Source organism: Heteronotia binoei, chromosome 3 (assembly GCF_032191835.1).
Source record: "Heteronotia binoei isolate CCM8104 ecotype False Entrance Well chromosome 3, APGP_CSIRO_Hbin_v1, whole genome shotgun sequence".
NCBI classification, from domain to species: domain Eukaryota; kingdom Metazoa; phylum Chordata; class Lepidosauria; order Squamata; family Gekkonidae; genus Heteronotia; species Heteronotia binoei.
Window position 1 is genome coordinate 96,329,995 of NC_083225.1, and position 19,093 is coordinate 96,349,087.

The following is a 19,093-nucleotide window of genomic DNA, read 5'->3' on the forward strand; positions in this document are numbered from 1 at the left end:
TGTTATGTTTTCATTAATTTTTAGCAGAACATCCTTCTGATGCATGCATAAGTTGTCCAATTCAATTTTATGGATAAACTAGATCTGAACACAGTAATCATAGGTGAAGCTGCTACCTTTACTGAAAAGGTGTTACCTATCATAGAATCACAGAGTTGGAAGGGATCTCCAGGGTCATCTAGTCCAACCCCCTGCACAATACAGGAAACTCACAAATACCTCCCCCTAAATTCACAGGATCTTCATTGCTGTCAGATGGCCATCTAGCCTCTGTTTAAAAACCTCCAAGGAAGGAGAGCCCACCACCTCCCGAGGAAGCCTGTTCCACTGAAGAACTGCTCTAACAGTCAGGAAGTTCTTCCTAATGTTGAGCCGGAAACTCTTTTGATTTAATTTCAACCCATTGGTTCTGGTCCTACGTTCTGGGGCCAAAACTAATGGGTTGAAATTTTTCAACTAACAGAGTTTTCTGTGAGCATACGTACTCTATCCCCATAAGAAATCACCAGGTGGGTACACTCAACTTGACCAGCACTGGAATGAAAAGACCAAATCCTATGACCTACTGGAACCTTAAAGATGTGTCAACAAATACTTTAATACTAACTTGGAGATAAGGCAAGTGAATACAAGTGCAATTCGTTTAATAAGTTTTAATAAAATTAATTTTAAACAACACACTGTACATTTGAATTTTCAGTCAATCTCAGATAAAAAATAAGCTTTTTACAAATTACATTTTTTCAGTGAACATTTTTGGCAGTAAAAAAAGCTGCTACATATCTTTCCCTTGTTTGCTTAAAAGAAGTCAGAATTATTTCCAAAAATAGAATTCATACTTTAAACAAGATATTTTGCTGAGGATGAAGGTGGGCGGGGGGGGGGGGGGGGATGTATAGAGTTTTTTTTAAAGAACATGCAGAGAAATTAAATAGATATGCCATTAATAAATATTTTAGATGGCATTTTCAATCTTAGCCAGAGGATAAATTAAAGAGGATCTTACTGCCCCAGAACATAGTATTAGTCTGGGGGGAGGGGTGTCATGGAATTTGTCAGCCACAGTTAACCTGCAGATTGAATACTTGCAGGACGCTGTAAGTGCTGCTGTTCCAAAAATGAAACATTTACTTTCTTCGTCTTTCAGATGCTTATATTAGCTTAAATTACAGTATCTATTAAATAGGAGCATTCAATTGCCAGAGTATCATTTGAACGTGCTTATATATATATATATATATATATCTACTCACACACATAATACACACACATACACTCATATCAACATACACAAACACACACACAAATATACAGAAATGGTATGATTTGAAATGGTATGATTTTCCCTCTTTATAAGGGATCCATTGCTTCACTGGCTTTGACAAAAAGTTTTAAGGTTCCACAACTTGTTTTTGAATAATAACAAAAATATATATTTGAGAGAATGCCCAATGCAATGTCATCTCACTACCTGTTTTTAAAAAGGGTATCTAGCCTTTTGTCTTAATCATATATGTCCCACGAGTAACATCGGTAAGGCTGCTTCTGTAGGATGGTGGTTTTCTTTTCTTTTCAGCTAGAAATTCTGATGGCTTATCAGCCCTTGGTATGGGCAACACCCCTAATTACATGGCAGTGTGATAAAACCAGTCCACTACACCCTGGAGAACTTTAATCTCTTCAGAGGACAGCTGGGAACTGTGCTGATCTCCAAGCTGCTCAAAGCAAATGATACAGCAGGAGCTGAAGCAATTGTGCTTAATGCAGTAAGGCCACTTCTCTTTCCTTCCACTTCTCCTCATTTCAGAATCACTTCAAGGTCCGTAACAGTTGTACGACTCCAAACAGTCAGAAGATAAAACCAGTGACTGCAGTAGAGGTCCCAATTCACAGTTTGCGTGTTCTCACGTGATTTGTCAAAGTAACACAAGATTGCAATGTTCAGTCTTCTGTGTCTGGCTGCACTCCTAACATGGCATGAAGCTCCTCCGCTGTATATCCCAACAGGTTCTGTAGGTCACATACAAAACGGTATACATAACGTTTCCCAGAAGTCTTGTGAATGATGTTCTTGTCATAATAATAGCGCAGGCCACGGCTCAGCTTCTCATAATTCATTTTGGGCTTGTTTTTCCTCCTGCCCCACCGCCGTGCAACCTTAAGACAAAGCAGGAAAAATTAGTTATTAATACACCATAAAATCTGTGAATTGTAAAGGTAGTTTGCAATGGAGTTCCAAGTGCCATGAACTTCAAGCACCTTTACTTATGTATATACTAATGCCAGCTATAAACAAAACTGAAATGTGGAAGTTCAATCTCTGAAAACTAGATAAGAACATAAGAAGAGCCCTGCTGGATCAGACCAATGGTCCATCTAGTCCAGCATTCTGTTTCATACAGTGGCCAGCCAGGTCCTCTTGAAGGCCAACAACAGGGCATAGAGGCCTAAGACTAGGGACATTTCTAAGACCAGGGAAAAGATTTCATTTCTGGCTTCTAAAGTACTTCAGAAATAAAACTTCATCATACTAAAATTAAACTATATCTGAAGAGAAATCTAAGAGATTTAGCTATGAACCTGAAACATTTTTATATACAGAATATAAGCCCAGCAACCACTTGATGCCCAACAGAGCTTGTGGGTCTCTAAAGATCCTGTCCTGCCTCAGAAGTCTTCACAATGAATCTTACATTAAACCTAAGGAATACCGTAATTTATTTAAATACTACAATATAGTTTTCATATGCCTGGTTAATGGTGGGGACACAAACTACATCAAGCTAGATTATTGTTCACCGAAGGAAAAAAATATGTAACTGAAGCCATGATCACACATTAACCACTGCCCACCAGCTATATGTAACACTGCTCATTGTACCCCATTTCATCGTTTGACAAAGTGTGCATGCATATAAAAGCTTATATTCTGAATAAAACTTTGTTGGTCTTAAAGGTGCTACTGCAGTCCAGCTTTGTTCACACACCGTTAGGTTTCTTATATCAATGGACAGAGTACAGCTCATGAAGAGGATATCAGATGCTCCCACAGAATAGGAATCATGCAGAATAACTGAACCACAAACCTCATCTGGATCAGCTAGTTTAAATTCCCATCCATCTCCAGTCCAGCTAATGAATGACTGACAAGATTTGTCAGTTAGAAGCTCCAGAAGAAACTGCCACAGTTGTATAGGCCCACTACCTGTCAACAGCAAGATAAAGAGATATTAAAATATTTTGAACATACACAATAATGAATAGCTTCCTTTGCAAAAGAAACCAGCTCTGAGAACTCATTTATTATAAAGTATGTTTTTATTTTAAAGTGTTTCTGGTTAAAGGAAAACCTGGTACTAGAAGTATCAGGGATGGAAAAAAATGAACAATGGAATTCCTTACAACATCTGAATTAATTATTTTAGAGGTCAAAGCTGCAGTTTTAAAGCAGCCCTCCAGACTGATGCACACAAAATGCACTGTAGGGTTTAGCTTTAAAATCTGCTCTAGCTGAATGGAATCTGACTTGAACTTAGAATTTCAGAAAACTTTTGTTGAGCAGATTTGATACACACAGATAAGGATGTAACATACTGGTTTTAATTCTTCATTTGATTTTTATTTTACACATAAATCCTTATTTGCAATGTTTGGACCCCCACCTGGTTGTATTTCAGTAATATTCAGTAAGTGTTTACCCATGAACATGCACTCTCAGGGCACACTACATAATCAGTTGAAAGAAAGGGGAAACAGACTCAAGGGCAAAAAATATTGGGTAAGTATTGTAAATACTTGCCTGTAAACCCTGCTAGAATTGCTGCTGGTATAACTGGTTTCCCCTGTTCAACAGGGTCACTCCTCTCCTGAATGTAGTCCTTAAAGGACATTGTAGGTTTGTTCAGACACAACGACTGACTGCAGTCTTCTTCAAAACTCTCATAAGATGGCACACGTTGAACATCCACTAAGGAAGACTGGCTGTTCCAAGAGTGTAGCAGTGAATCTAAGCCTTCATAAGTTTCTGTGCCATTGTCACTTGAATCATGATTGTCTCTAGGCTTATCTTAAAGGAGAGGAAAAGACCCATAAGTAAAGGAGGATTTTGTTCAGGTTTTTTCCTTATGTTATTGACAGTATAGGAAACTGGATTTTAAGGAAAGTTAAATATTCAGAATAAAAAGCGACAAGACACACAGGGAAAATGAAAATTCTACCTGCACTCCATTTTCACATGCTAATAAAACTAATTAGTTTACAATCAAGTTTATATAAATCATGAATACAACACATTACCGGGGCTGTATGCTACAAGAATTCATCCATTTTAAAGCAGTTTAGTCTAACTGTGGTCACTAATACTAGTTTAAATCCAAGTATTTTTAGAACACTTGAACATTTTCTGCTTTACAGACAATAATATATGAAACTTAAGGCCAATGAAATCCTAATGAAAGATTCTTCTCTATTTTCCTAAATTTAAAATCAATGCTTTGTGGCTAAGTGTAACAGGAGCGTAGTGGGGTGCAGAACTGGAAAAGGAGTGGCTCCTGCAATTTTGAATATGTATTGTAACTTCATTATATGTTAGCAACTTTGTTGCATTATTGGTATTTAGTACCAGAATTTTTCTATGATATAACATTCTTATAAAGAGGTGTTAACATATAAAAAGGTTGTATAAATCTTACCAGTGTTATCTAACATTAAATTCAAATTGTTTCTTGTGAAGTCCTGATTCGCAGAGCAGTAGTTCACATTGAGTGCTTCTAGCTGTGCTTTAGGAAACATCTGAAATTCTTGTTCCGGGTTAACTAAATTTGATCCAACAGTTAAATCACTCAGAAGGCCAGTTTTTTGATAGTTATGAGTTTTAGAATAGCTGGGCACTTGGGCACAATACTGTGCCTGTTCCATGTTACCTCCTGAAAAACAAATGCACATTGGTTTTTTTAATTAGTTTCTGTCACAGATATTAGAACTGTACTTTTTATTTGCCACAGAAACACATGGAAACATACACACACATCCAGTCAAAACTTATGCTTAGTGGAGTAAACTCTATTGACATTTATGATCTTCTCACTTGTCCCCACATAAGCTCATCATTTTCTGTGTGCAGGGCCAGCCCTGCCACTAGGCAAACTAAACGATTGCCTAGGGCACTGGTCTTCTGGGGGTGCCAAACTGGATGTCCCCCATGTGACTTGGTGACACTATCAGTACAGGGGGAGTGCCAGAAGTTAGCCTTGCCTAGGGTGCCTGACAGTCTAGGGCTGGCCCTGTCTGTATGCCATGGGCCTTATAACCCACACGCGTTTTAATTATACTTTTAGAAAAGTAAGCCAGATGAAACAGTAATGTGACCTAGTGCTATTTCTTGTTCTTTTGTAGAGCATATTGATATTAAAGTTTAGAATCTATGGCGGAAAGAGCATTATGTGTTTAAAGAGGATTAAATACTAATTTGTTGTAATTTCCATGTTTCAAAGCATCTCTTGAAGTTGATTCTGCATTTAGTTCACCACTAATTTAAAGCCATGTACAAGAAGTATCCATCACTACAACCAGAGTCAGCGCATGGAAGTAGGTGGGGTCGGTGGCAGCCTAGGGTGCCGCCCTGCTTGGGGGCACCACTGTGCCCTCGCCCCCTCTCTCCCTGAGGAGCCAGGCCCAGAGCTCACAAGCCTTGGCTTTCCCCGCCCCATCAGGCTAAGAAGCCTCATCCAGGCAGGGAAAGCTGATGGATGGCTGGGTGGGGGGGAGGGCTTGCGTATTGCGCTCTAGGAGGGCAATACACAAGCCTTGGCTTTCCCCACCCCAATCAGGCTAAGAAGCCTCATTGGGGCAGGGAAACCCAAGAGGGGGCTGAGTGGGGGGGGGGGCTTGCGTACCGCACTCTAGGAAAGCAATAAGCAAGCCTCGGCTTTCCCCATCCCGACTTTCCCCGCCCCGATCAGGCTAAGAAGTTTCATTGGGGCTGGGAAAGCAGAGGGGAGGCTGAGTGGGGGGGGGGGAGAGGGCTTGTCTACCACGCTCTAGGAGCACGATACACAAGCCTCGGCTTTCCCCACCCTGATCAGGCTAAGAAGCCTCATCGGGTGGGGAAAGTGGAAGGGAGGCTGAGTGGGGACGGAAGGCTTGCCTAACGCACTCTAGGAGTGCGATACGCAAGCCTCGGCCTTCCCTGCCCTGATCAGGCTAAGAAGCCTCATTGGGGCGGGAAAAGCTGAGGGGTGGCTGAGCGGGGGGGGGGGGGGCTTGCGTACCACGCTCTAGGGGAGCAATACGCAAGCCTCAGCCTTCCCCGCCCCGATCAGGCTATGAAGCCTCATCGACGGGGGGAGGGCTTGTGCAATACTCAAGCCTCGGCTTTCCCCGCCCTGCTCAGGCTTCTTGCTTTGATTGGGGTGGGGAAAACCAAGGGTGGGGGCTGAGCAGGGGGGGAGGGCTTGCATACCGCGTTGAGCCGGCCCTCTCTTGCTTCAAAGAGGCCAGACCCAGCTCTCCTCTTTGAAGCAGGAGGGCCGGTTGAGCTCTCATGAGAAGCATGTGCAGTCCAAGACGTCACTTCTGGTGACGTCATCGGGTCACACACGCTTTGCGTGTGCACGAGAAGACACAGGAGGGGGAGGGGGGCACAGAACTTGGCCTGGGGTGCAGAAGACACAGCACTGGGCCTGACTACAACTAGGTTTCTTTACTGGTTGCTTTAATATTAGATGTACCCAAATTTGATCACTGACTGGAAAAAAAAATAATACAGACAAATATAACTAATTCTTTCTTACGTTCTAACCAACACATGAATAAAACGTATGCAACTAAGGAGATATATATATATATGCTACATTGTTTGATAACCCTGACTGAGTAAACCCAACTCAAAAACACGGAACGTATCACATAAAAAAGGCACTTTCAACAGAAAATTTGTATTTTGCTTTGGCATAGAATATAGATAGCCCTATATATGTTTTCTGTACAACATAGTTATGAAATAAGAATCCAGTGTTATCCAAAGGAAATTCAATTACTTGAATTCAAAGGTGCTTTTCCATAGGTGAAAGATACCTCTCACACAAAAGCTGTTTTATTCTTTACACTACAGTGTTGTGTGATGAAACAAAGTAAAAAACATTCCTCCACTTGTGGAAGAGTTTGAAGCAGCATGAAAACTACTATAGAACTTTGCTACTAACACACTGTTCAAACTCTTGTAGATGTGTTTTGCAGAACAGTGCTAGTGGCTATTTTCTTCCCACTTGTGCTTCTTTCATTTCAATCCAGTATCTCTACTTTTCACTAATTAACATAACTTACCCAATGAATTGTTGTTGACCCAGTGAGGAGATGAAGTGAAATGAGAGTTTTCCAAATACTGATCCTGAGGTTTCTCTTGATGATCTGTAAACAGGACAAGCATTTATTTTTGTACATTTGGGCAGGTGACTTTGCTTGATGCATTAAAGATTTCATGTGACCTATTTCACAGAAATACAAGAGGTTTTCATAGAATTATGCTTTGTCCAGTCTTTGCAGACTGACAGAATTGTAAACAGGGTAACCAAGACTTGGAACATAATTAAATCATTCAATCACAGTTGGGTTTCTTTGATGTGCCATTGATTTCAATGGACGGGAATTAAGTGTGGCTAACAATGCTTAGCTCACTTTTTTTATGAAGATGTGTATGTATGTGAACAGTTTCCTAGAAGCCAAAAGAAAATGGAATTTCCACAGTATAGAGGAATTAATTTGTATAAAAGATATGAGACTGTACCAGAAGCAAAGTCAGCTAAAGCCTAGTATTTTTAAAGGTAAAGGTAGTCCCCTGTGCAAGCACCAGTCGTTTTCGATTCTGGGGTGATGCTGCTTTCACAACGTTTTCACGGCAGACTTTTTACAGGGTGGCTTGCCATTGCCTTCCCTCGTCATCTACACTTCCCCCCCCCCCCCCCAGCAAGCTGGGTACTCATTTTACCGACCTTGGAAGGATGGAAGGCTGAGCCAACCTGGAACCGGCTACCTGAACCAGCTTTCGCTGGGATCGAACTCAGGTCATGAGCAGAAGGTTCGACTGCAGTACTGCAGCTTTACCACTCTGCACCATGGGGCTCTTAAATCTAGTATTTTGGGGGTAACATAAAAAATTATATTATATTGTAACAGGTATTCCAAATTTTGTCACAATTTCTACAGATTTATTCTTTCCCTCCCTATCTGCATCAGAAATATTGACATTATTTTGATCTGTCTCATTTACCTTTTATCATCTGGTCCAGATGTTCCCACAGAATGTCACCCACATAATCAGGTGCAAGTTCCAAAAAGTGTTCTTTTCCCAAGTTGCACAACTCCTGCCCGTTCATAGCAAACCTCTCAAAGTTCATATTTGCCAAACTAAATTCATTGGCAGCCCAAAGAAGCCACTGAGACACCTGCTGCTGAGTCCATAACCATGGATCTATGAGAGCATAACAAACATCATGAGAAGGTAGTAAAAAAACCCTTATATTTCAGCCAGAGGATACAGTTCAAGTTTACTGGCTCTTATCCTATTTATTGCCATAGTCATTCAAACATTCTTGTACTAGGAAGAACTTCCTAAATTCAACTTATGCCTATGGTGGAACCAGCTCCCATTGGAAATCTGGGCCCTGTGGAGCCTGTTGCAATTCTGCAGGGCCTGTAAAATAGAGTTGTTCCACCAGGCCTTTAGTTGAGGCAGCAGACATCATTGATGGACCTCTCTGCCACATGCAAGTCCATTTGTGAACTCTACTAAGAGCAGGAATTGATCCTGACTACTGCCATTTGTCTTTTGTCAGTCAGGGTTTTTGATTTGGCCGTCATTTGAAATTGTTACCTTGGAAACTGATTGTTTGGTTGTTTTTAGCTAAAAATTATGTAATTGTTTTATTGATATGACCCACTCTGAGCCCGTTTTCAGGAAGGGCAGGATAGAAATGTAAAGTAATTAACAGCCTTGCTTACGTCTTGCAATCTGAGGGCTGTGGCTTCCTTGACTGAGTCAATCCATAATAAAAAAATGTAACACAAATTATTGAAGGTGGGGGTTACCCCCCGCAAATGGAGGGTGTTTACTGAGCTATCACAAAACCTTGCAAAAAAAGCAGTGTTGGGGAGGGAAAGTAGAAAAAGCAATCGAGAGAGGGTGGGGGAAAGAAAACAAAAAATATCTAGGTGAAAGAGAAGAAAGTGATGGGGACAGAAATTGGAAAAAGGGCTGGAAAGATACAAAGAGTAGGGCCAGTGGGTACATCAGGGAATCTCCCTTCCCCACAAGAGTTTGAGTCTCTCATTGTGTCACTTACTATTTGGAATGCCCAGCCTGCGCTGTTCCTTGATGAAGCCACTGAAAGTTGCTTTTAAGGCTTGACTCATCACAGCCTTACTGCATGGGGTTAAGAGTGGTAATTCACAGCCATTTGATTCTGAAAAGCAGAAAAGTTGCAATGTTTTGGAAAATGAAAGAGGCAAGGGAGAAATTCTGCTCCAATACTTGTAGAAAAAGCAAAGGAGGAAAGAAATAATAGCCTAGCAACAAATGAGTCAAACTAAACAAAGGCAGTTTAGATCAAACCTATCCATACTTTAATAAGCCATACTGGCATATTTACAGAAGCAGTTAATGGTATAGCTTCAAAAATGATATCTGAAAGGAGAAGTGACTGAAAAGCAGGCAATTATTTTGCATTCAAGTTCCATTCAGACACCACAATAAATTATGGTTTATTTCTTCAGTCAGTCTGCCGCTAGCATCCATTTCTGCCTCTAAGCAGAATTCAAAGATGCAATCCTCAGCTTCCTTGCACTTCCAGGCTTATGGTAAGCCTCACAATATATGTCTCTCTCTCGGCTTGGCTTCGCGAACGAAGATTTAAGAAGGGTGCAATAGTCCACGTCTGCTGCAGGCTCGCTGGTGGCTGACAAGACCAATGTCAACTGCAAAAATTGAGTGTGTAGCGAAAGATGCCTCTGACAAGCTTCTTCACTTTTGGCTAAGGATTAACACTGTCCTTTCTAGCTGCTTCACTGAGTTCCTGAATTCTTAAAACACTGCAACACAGTATATATTCTGCAGCTCTACCCCACCTTTCTCTCTTCCCATTCTGCTACCTTTTTAATTTCCCCTCAGCACTCACATAGCTTGTTGGCTTGGAATGGCTTCCTCATAAATTTCAATGCAAAGAGTCAACAACCAGTGAGGCAGCATTATTTTGTGCACACCAAACAACTTCCTAACAGAGAACCATGAATACAGAATAACAAGATGCAAATCTGATTGCATACTTCTAGATTTTAGGAATACTACAATAGTAGCAAATATCATTTGTGCGCTGTTCATCAAGGAGTTACTGCATAAACCCCTCTGCAATGAATAAGAGTTGAACCCAATCAGCAACTCCTCTGAAACTGCCCTGTTCATGAAGTACAGAACCCTGTGAATGACATCTTCTGGAGAATTTCTCATCAAGGCAGTAAGATATCTCAACCTTGTTAGGGTTTAATTCTGTAAAATGAAAGATAAAACTGCTACAATTATAAGACTGGCATTTACCATAAGAAATAGAATCGAGGCCTGTTGGTACTTCCTGGAGTGTCTGATCTTCATTTAATGAGGGAAAATATCCAGTAAACAAAGAGTTTGCACCTTCGAAGTTATCAAATGCAGGTTGCCGCTGAAAAATAAGTTTGAGAAAAGGTTTCAAGTAGGCATGCTCTTTCTTCCACAATATTGCTAAGATGCTCTGACAAAGTAAGTGTGATATTATTAATCAAATCCTCATGTCCAAAGAAGTAAGTTAACCAAGGAGGTGTCTTACTTCTATCATGTTCTGAAACTGGTGTAGAAGACCAATATTAATAATTGTTGTAGGACTCTTTTAACATTTTTATTCTAAGGAATTCTATATGTTTTCTCTTCCAGAAGGCAGACAAACAACTGGATACAATTATCATTTTAATGCTTACAATATATAATGTTATCTTAGGGGGTGGGGAGGAAGGGACTAGGGAAGCTGTAAGAAACCATAGTTTGACATTCAAATATTATTCATATTCAATGGAATCTGAACAAGATGTTAATTGTACGCTCAAAAGGCAAGGTAATGCCTGAATACATGTTTCTGTAGTTATTTTTCTCCTTCAGTAGATTCCCAAGAAGCAAAACCAAATACTAGTATAACTCTACCAAAAATCCACTCCACAACACTATAGAGCATACAAACATTTATATCATACTTGTGCCTAATGTGTATAAAAACCTATTTGATAAAGTGAATTAGACACAGCTCTCCTCCCCCACTCTCCTGTACAGGATGACAGAGCATTATTACTTTTGAGACAATAGTAGGAAGCCAGAAAGATTACAGTTGTATTCCAGTTTAACAACAACAAAAGAAACCTAGTGAAATGTTCTTTCATATTAATTGTAACTGGATAGTTTGCTAAGATTTGAAGACACAGTTCCACAAATAATATGATGAAATCTACCACACTTCCTCAGTTCTGATTCTGTTACTTCTCTTTTTTCTTACATACAAATTATTCTCCCCTTTTATTTACTATCTCAAATCATAATCTGAAGAAGTTTTTGTAACAATTTTGGCAAATTTGCAAATGAACTACTTTTAACATCATACATAAAAAGTATGCTACACTCTTAAACTGCAATCCTAAACACATTTACTAGGGTGTAAGTACCATTAAAATCAATAGGATTTACTTCCAAATATACATGTTTAGGCTTGCACTGGTAGGCTAGACGTTTGCTACTGGTCTTTTTGAAGTGCTGGCTATCAGAACGTCGAAGCAATTTAGACTTCAACAAAGAAACCATTCATGTACACATTATGCCACTAAGAAAATTCAGTTTGAGGAAATCAGTTGAGCTCTTCGTTGTATAAGTAAAATGGTTAATAATAAGCCAGCTGCCAGGCCTTCTAACAACAAATTCTTTCTCTGTTAACAGATAAAATATGAGTCATCACCAATACCTGGGGGAAAGGCCAAGCACTTTCAACATAATCTAGAAACTCCTGTGTTTTGTGTAAATAAGTGACCCTCATACTGAGTCATTGGAATAAATGTAGTCGCCAAAGAGTGAGTAAAAGGCATGCTGTACTGCAAACATTATTCTGCATTTCTTAAACATGAAGCTAAACAGAACAGTGAGTGTATTTAAAGCCATACATTGAATAAGTCACATGAACCATAAATGTTCCATGAAATAAGGTTCCCCGCCCCCCCATGCCATAGCAGTCAGAAATAGTACACAAATCCTGAAGGTGAAACTGTTCCCTACAGGGTGATGTGAATCAACCACTGTACTAACATGCTTTGTGCCTGGTCTTCTAATGGAGAAGACAGCCCCAGCCAATAAGCATCTGCCATAAGATACTTATTATTTATGTTATAAAAACGTAGAAACAACCCCTTCACAATTTATTACACAACTAAGACATATATTACTTAATTTCTGTAAGTTATTCTATCAAGAGTTCTCTAAGAACTTGCATTTCAAGCAATATGAACAAAAGAGAACTTTAAAAGATGGCTTAATTAACTTCTTGTGACAACAAGCAATCAATAAATATTTAAAAGATATTTAAGCGACTGTTGGAACAATCCTGCTCAGAAGTAAATCCGGTTTTTGCAGTGGAACAGCCACAGATTGCTATGAAAGGAGTCTAGCAAAATGTTTGGCAAAAACTAGACTCCTTGATTTATAAAATTCCCAAAAGGTATCTAATTATACCTCAAAAAATAACGAATTTATTGTAGAAAAGGCTTTCAAAGCTTCTCCCGAAACAGAAGTTTTAGATTAGACCACTGATCTTACCACATTAAGGGAGGGGTTGTAGTTCAATGATAAGCATCTGCTTTGAATGTAGAAGGTCCCAGGTTCAATCCCTGGCATCTCCAGTTAAAAGGCTGAGGTAGTAAGTGATATGAAAGACCTCTGCCTGAGACCCTGGAAAGTGGCTGCCTGCCTGAGTACTGATGGTCTGATTCAGTATAAAGCAGTTTCATGCATTCATGCCTTCACTATGAAACAAAAGTCCAATAGGACCTAGACTAACAATATATATTTCTCTATATGAGCTTTTGTGACTTAAATAAGTGTTGTTACTCTAAGGTGCCACTGGATTTTTGATTTATTCTGCTACAACAGACTAACATGGTTACTCTTGCAATCTTGCTGCAACACTCTAATACACCTGCCCCTAAAAAAGATGATTTGTTAAACTGATGTCAAAACAGACAATATAATTTCTCAGATGTTCAGATTTTTAAACTACATTCTAATATTTCTGTAAATATCAACAATATGCCAAAACACTACTAGCAATTATTGTATTAATCTTACTTTGATTATCTAATAGTATTTTCACACTTTTACAACTTTATCTCAAAGATGACCAACCAGTATTTGGCTTTTAATTTTGCAGAGCAAATTAAAATTACAACCATTTCATTATTTCATTTCTAATATTTAATAGAACATATTAAAAGTAGTAATATAAATATATTTATACTTGGTTTCCTCTGAATTCAGTGGCTTCATTTCAGTAGAACTGAGAAAAGTTATTTTCAGTTGTAGCTGAATGTCCAGAGTTTTATGCTAATTTGTGCAAGATATATGCCCTGAGTAGAGATTAAATTGCCTGTTACAACACCCCCTCCCCAATAATCTGTTTTTCAGGACTCACCTTGAGCAAACCTCTGTACATACTGCATACAGGTGCTACCTGATCCATGTTCTTGATTCCAAAGTCACTCATCTAAAAATGGAAACAGAAAATGTGTTTACTGAACGAAACAAAAACAGTCCTCTGTTTATGATCAAACATTTATTCCCACACACAAAAACGTCATACATGAATATTACTGAACTCATTCATTTTTCATTAATGATACAATCTAGATGAGGCAAATTCAGATCTTTCATGTATAACTACAACACCAAGAGCCTAGATCCAGAGCAATACACATCTACTTGTGGATGCCCCTCCCCCAAACCTCTGAGAACCCTCCTTTTCAAAGTGCAGAGTTTCACAATTACTATGTGAGATGGTATTCGGGTCTGTTGTTCAAACTGCAAAATTTTTTTTAAAAAAATCTAAAATTAACAAAAACTGCACTGGACTTGCTAAGGCCTTATGTAGCTCAGAGAAATTGCTATGTTTAAAGTTAACAGGACTACAAGAGAAGAAATCCCTGTGATGTACAGAAATCCAGATTAAAATTCCCACTCAGCTATGAAAACACACTGAACACCCAAGCTGTTTACAGATTACCTGCTAGACAAAGACAGTTTACACAATCTCTCCAGAGAGTTCTGTAACTTTTTCAGATATGTACAGAAGAGGATGGTTCCTCTCATCCATACCATCTGCACCCACTGAACACTAGGCGGTTCAATGATGGGGATGTATCCAGTGCACTTTTTATATACCCTTGAATCCATGGCATATGACTTTCCACTTCAGTTTAAACAACTGCAGCAACAGTTGGCAAGGCTGCTCACCTCAATTTAATGTTTTCTATTCACGTAGTGAATTTTTTAAAAATATCACATCTTTATATTGATTTTTATAAACAATTTTATTTTTGCTCCACTTCATATTCAGTCTGTTTTTGAAGAAGCACAGGGCGGCCCTCTTGCATTTATATCAACAGTGTCTACAGAAAGTATATTATTCCCACTGACTGAAATATGCATATTAAAATAAATAATTCAAAATTATACTGGCAGCCAAATCTAATACAGAGTCATCACAGGCAACTGAATACATATGCAATGCTAAAGCTATATTTCCAGTAACTCCTTAACAATAATTTCAAATTAGAATGCATGTAGATCAAACAGAAACACATTTTTTCAATACTATTACATTACTGCTCTGCCAAGCCTTTGTATAAGGCCAGCAACAGTTGCCGTGCTGGAACCTTCTTCTCTCCACCCCCTCTTGGGGGGATCCCCCCACCCCTGATGTGATGTAATAACTAAGAGCACTTTACAGATGCCATCAGGGTCTGTAAATTTTAATGTAATTGATTTTATATATGTGTGTTTTTACTGTTGTACATCGCCCTGAGCCTAGCACTAGCACAAATGCAATCAATAATAATAATAATAATAATAATAATAATAATAATACTCAATCCTTAAAATGTGCCTCACTTTGGGCACATTATAGTGGGTACACAGTATAATGGAGCAAATGTAAGAAGCAAATAGCTTGGAATTTGTTTTAATCAGGCATTCTAAATTATAACATTATTATTTAAGAGACCAATTAAACAACTGTAACCAGCATCCCACCCCAAATTAATACATTTGTTAATGTATATCACTGTTTTTAAATGTTCTTGGTTCTATACAAATATGCTCGGGATCTTTACCACTTGTTTAAAACATCTGCCATAAAAAAGGACCCATCTGCAGATTTTATGAGTCTTTAGCAAGGTACATTCATGATCTTCCCATCCCAAACATCAACTGTAGTAAGAGTTAAGGGTTGGGCCCATGGAATTTGCTTAGATTGCTTGTATCCGGCAGCAAGTATGTTGTCAATGCAATTTTAAAGAATAGTGGTCAAGGCGACCAAGAGTAGACTCTATTATAATGGGGAAAAAATTATAATGCATAATATTTGGACCGCTAATGTGGGTTTCTAACTGATAATGCAATCCTAAAAGAAGTTGTACCCTTCTAACTCAATTGAAGTTAATGGGCTTAGAAGGGTGTAACTCTAGGATTGCACTGTAATTCTGTTAAAACTATGTTTGATGAAATTGTGATAAAACTTGGCTACACTTAGTCAATAAGCAAGGCTCAAAGGCTATAAAGCTGGCTTATGGGGAGTTCAGTTTGTCAGAGTGACAGAGTCACAATGAACATGATTGCTTTATCGGACTTCCTTGGCATGACGTGGGTTTAACTCTTCAAGTTTGGTCAAATATTTCTGAACAACATCTAGAAATGCATGTCTATTTGTAAATGCTATTTTTAAAAGAAAGCCTTAGTTACCAGCTTCCAAGGATATTAAATTGCACTTCATTTTATTGTAGTTTTAAAATGATACATTTTAAAAGACAAAAGTACATAGTTAAAAGTGAAATAACCTAACTTTTTTCTCCCATGCCTTGCCATAGTAGATTCTTTCAAATCCTTAACAATACAGTTTGCAATACATTTTAGCTTAGTATAATTGTTAATTGTCCCTGCATACAGGACCCTAAATGACTGAAAATATAGAATAGCAGTAAAATAAAGACATTAAAAGTCAAGGTGACATATTGCACTATCCAAGCAGAAAAGAGCTGGTAAATAAGTTGTGATATGTGTGTATACACACACATCTGGTAGATGTTTTCAAACACATACCTGGCACTCTCATCCCAATCCTACGGTACCAGTATTTTTAAGGGAACTGAGTTTAAAAAAACATATGTAAGCCTCAAGACAATTCCCCCCCCCCCCAAAGAATTGTGTTTGACCATGGAAGTCTAAAGGAACTGTTGATCTTTCTGAGTTTTAGCAGCTAGCCATAACTGAATTGATATAACAATCTCTATTTTCAATTGTGAATATTTCCCTGTGGGCAAACAACCCAGAAATATCAAGATCTATCTTCTATAAACAGTGCAGAATATTAAGAATCACTGATTAAACAATTGGCTAGGACTTCTTTCAGTGAATCCAAAATAAATAAAATTACTGACCATTTAACGCCCACGTAGTCATTACTTATATACATGTATTTGCTTGCTCTACAGGTAAGTTTCAGAAATCCTCATTGTGAAGACTATGTAATACGTCTCCTGAAGGTCATCAGTAAGAATATGCATGGCCACCCTTATATATGTAATACCTACCTACTTTCTGTTCAAAAACAAGACATTGATAAGGGGAAAATATTAACATTCTTTCACATGTTACATAATAATAATGCCCACTGGTAAATAGGAGTTATTTTAGGTTCACAGATGTCAACAGCTGCATAAAACTGGACCTCATGACAAGACTCCTCCACCAAATATCAGAGGCTGCTATTTATCTTACTAAAAATGGTCAACCAGCAGATTATCTTCTGAAATACAAATGTGTGTGGGTGACCCCAGATACAATTAATCTACAAATATTAACTTCCTCATAGCCATCAATACGAATAATGCTTAGATGCTATTAGTTTCTATGAAATCTTGTGGCACCTTAAATATTAACAAGTACAGTCTACAGTTCATTTTTAAAGTGCCACAAGCCTTTTTATTTACCTTTGGAGTCTATCAGATTTGACTATCCAATAATAAATCATAATTTCATTTCAATGTGATCATACTACAAATGTAATGCGATCAGAAGTGTTTTGGGAGGGGGATAAGAACTTCAAATATTTTACAAATTGACAAATGAGCTATCCTATAACTAGACTAAGAAAATAAATGTGGAAAACGTTAGACACAAGAGAAAATTGTATCATTCATCTCAAGTCTGTTGTATGAAAATGACATCCAGTTATTCAAATTGTAATGTATACATTCGAGTCCCTTTTCATGGACCTCTTTTTAAAAAGTCTAAATCCCTTTAATAAAATAGGAAACAACTGGTCAAAAACAGATTCCTGTCTTTGTCCGCAATGCATTTATTCTTCATTCTCTCTCCCCCCCGCCGTTCAGATTTTTCAGATAACATCAATGGCCGAAATCCCAAGAGTCCACCTGTGAATACTCCAAAAGCTCTTACGGAAAAGCTGAGACCGATTACTTTCCAGACAAATAAACGACCACTTCGATGCTCGCTAAGATTACGCTATACACTCATACGACAGCAGGCAACGTCTCAAGAAACAAGAGCATTGCGGTGTGGATCTCCTGATAAGCACACATCTTGACTTGCCAGATGTGCTTCAGCCCCACACTGAGAAGAGCCCCTAGCGCTCAGCTTCTCCAGGACGACAAATGTGGCTCAAACCCTGGCCAGGAAGCTCGGATACCCATTTATAATAGAAGAGAAGCCTGAGGGACAATCTTGTGTGTGTCCTTAAATGCTCTCTCGTCTCGCCCACCTGCCTAGTGGCTGGCGCCAACTTTCTCGGCAAGTCTGCCCAAAGACAGCCGCGGCCACCTTCCCACCGCCAGTCACGAGACGCGCGTTCACCTCTCGAGCAGAGGCTCATTCTGCTCCGCCCATGACTCGCCCTCCTCCCCAGCAGACACAGCCGCCCCCTTTCCAGTCCTTCAAGGTCTCTCACCTGGAGCCCCCCAAGCGAAATTTCAAGAAGCGTCCTCTTCAGCGGTAATCCGATGTCCAAAAGGTGCTGCTCCCCCAAAATATCCTTGCGCGGCAGCCGAAGGCACACCCTACACAACACGACGTTATCCCACGATGGCTCCAGAAGACGAAGAGAAACGCAGGCAACTAGATGAGGCCGGGAGGGCGCGAAAGAGCGTAGGCAATGTCCGAGGGCGCGCAGGAAGGAGCCCGTTTGTGACGGAGCTCACGGTGGCAGCTGCGGGTGGCCCTGAAGGGAACGCGTAATGCCGGCTCGAACTAAGCACGCCAGGCTCTTTACTGGATGAGCGAGGGAGGGGGGCGGGACTCGCCGCTTTCAGTCCCGGCCCAGTGTAGCCTCCTCCTCCCTCCGAGAAAGAGCAAGTGCTGGTGGCTGCTGCGTTTTGCTGCTACTGTTGTGTGTCGTTCTTTAGAGGAAAGAGGAGCCCGCTTGCTTCTTTCGCTTCTGCCCCCTCCCCCCCCCGCCAGCGGGGTGGGCAGTCTGAGGGGGTCTCTTGCCTTCTCTTTGGCTAAAATCAAAAGGGGGCCTGTGGCCCCATAAAGACGAATGGAGTTATATTGAAGCATCAGCCTTCGTGGTTGTGCCCCTCTGCGGCTGTTTTCTTGCTGGCTTCCTTAGTGGAAGGCCTGTGGGCTCCAAGAGAAAATGCTTTGCAAAACAAAGCAGAGCAACAGTTACCTGAGTCATTTAAGAGAGACCTATCACTTAAGAGTTTCTTCTATATTTTTACATTCTTGAATATAACTTTACAAATTATAGAACTG

General features: G+C 39.6%; 1 protein-coding gene across 3 annotated transcripts; it reads right to left on the reverse strand.

Moving 5' to 3' along the window:
* Positions 1 to 638: 638 nt before the first annotated feature.
* On the reverse strand, positions 639 to 18,612 carry ETS2 (ETS proto-oncogene 2, transcription factor). 3 transcript variants are annotated; one of them, XM_060234252.1, is made up of 10 exons: positions 18,288 to 18,612; positions 13,740 to 13,811; positions 10,586 to 10,706; positions 9,339 to 9,458; positions 8,267 to 8,467; positions 7,324 to 7,407; positions 4,692 to 4,925; positions 3,796 to 4,066; positions 3,087 to 3,201; positions 639 to 2,157 (listed from the first exon to the last, which is right to left on the reverse strand). In XM_060234252.1, exons 2-10 carry the CDS (start codon positions 13,809 to 13,811, stop codon positions 1,942 to 1,944), a joined length of 1,434 nt encoding a protein of 477 aa, XP_060090235.1. In that variant the 5' UTR covers positions 18,288 to 18,612; the 3' UTR covers positions 639 to 1,941. The 3 variants fall into 3 exon arrangements, with proteins under 3 accessions (XP_060090235.1, XP_060090236.1, XP_060090234.1); XM_060234253.1 differs by lacking the exon at positions 18,288 to 18,612 and adding an exon at positions 18,102 to 18,156 and having other exon boundaries at positions 3,087 to 3,205; positions 3,800 to 4,066; XM_060234251.1 differs by lacking the exon at positions 18,288 to 18,612 and adding an exon at positions 18,102 to 18,156.
* Between the last annotated feature and the right edge of the window lie 481 nt (positions 18,613 to 19,093).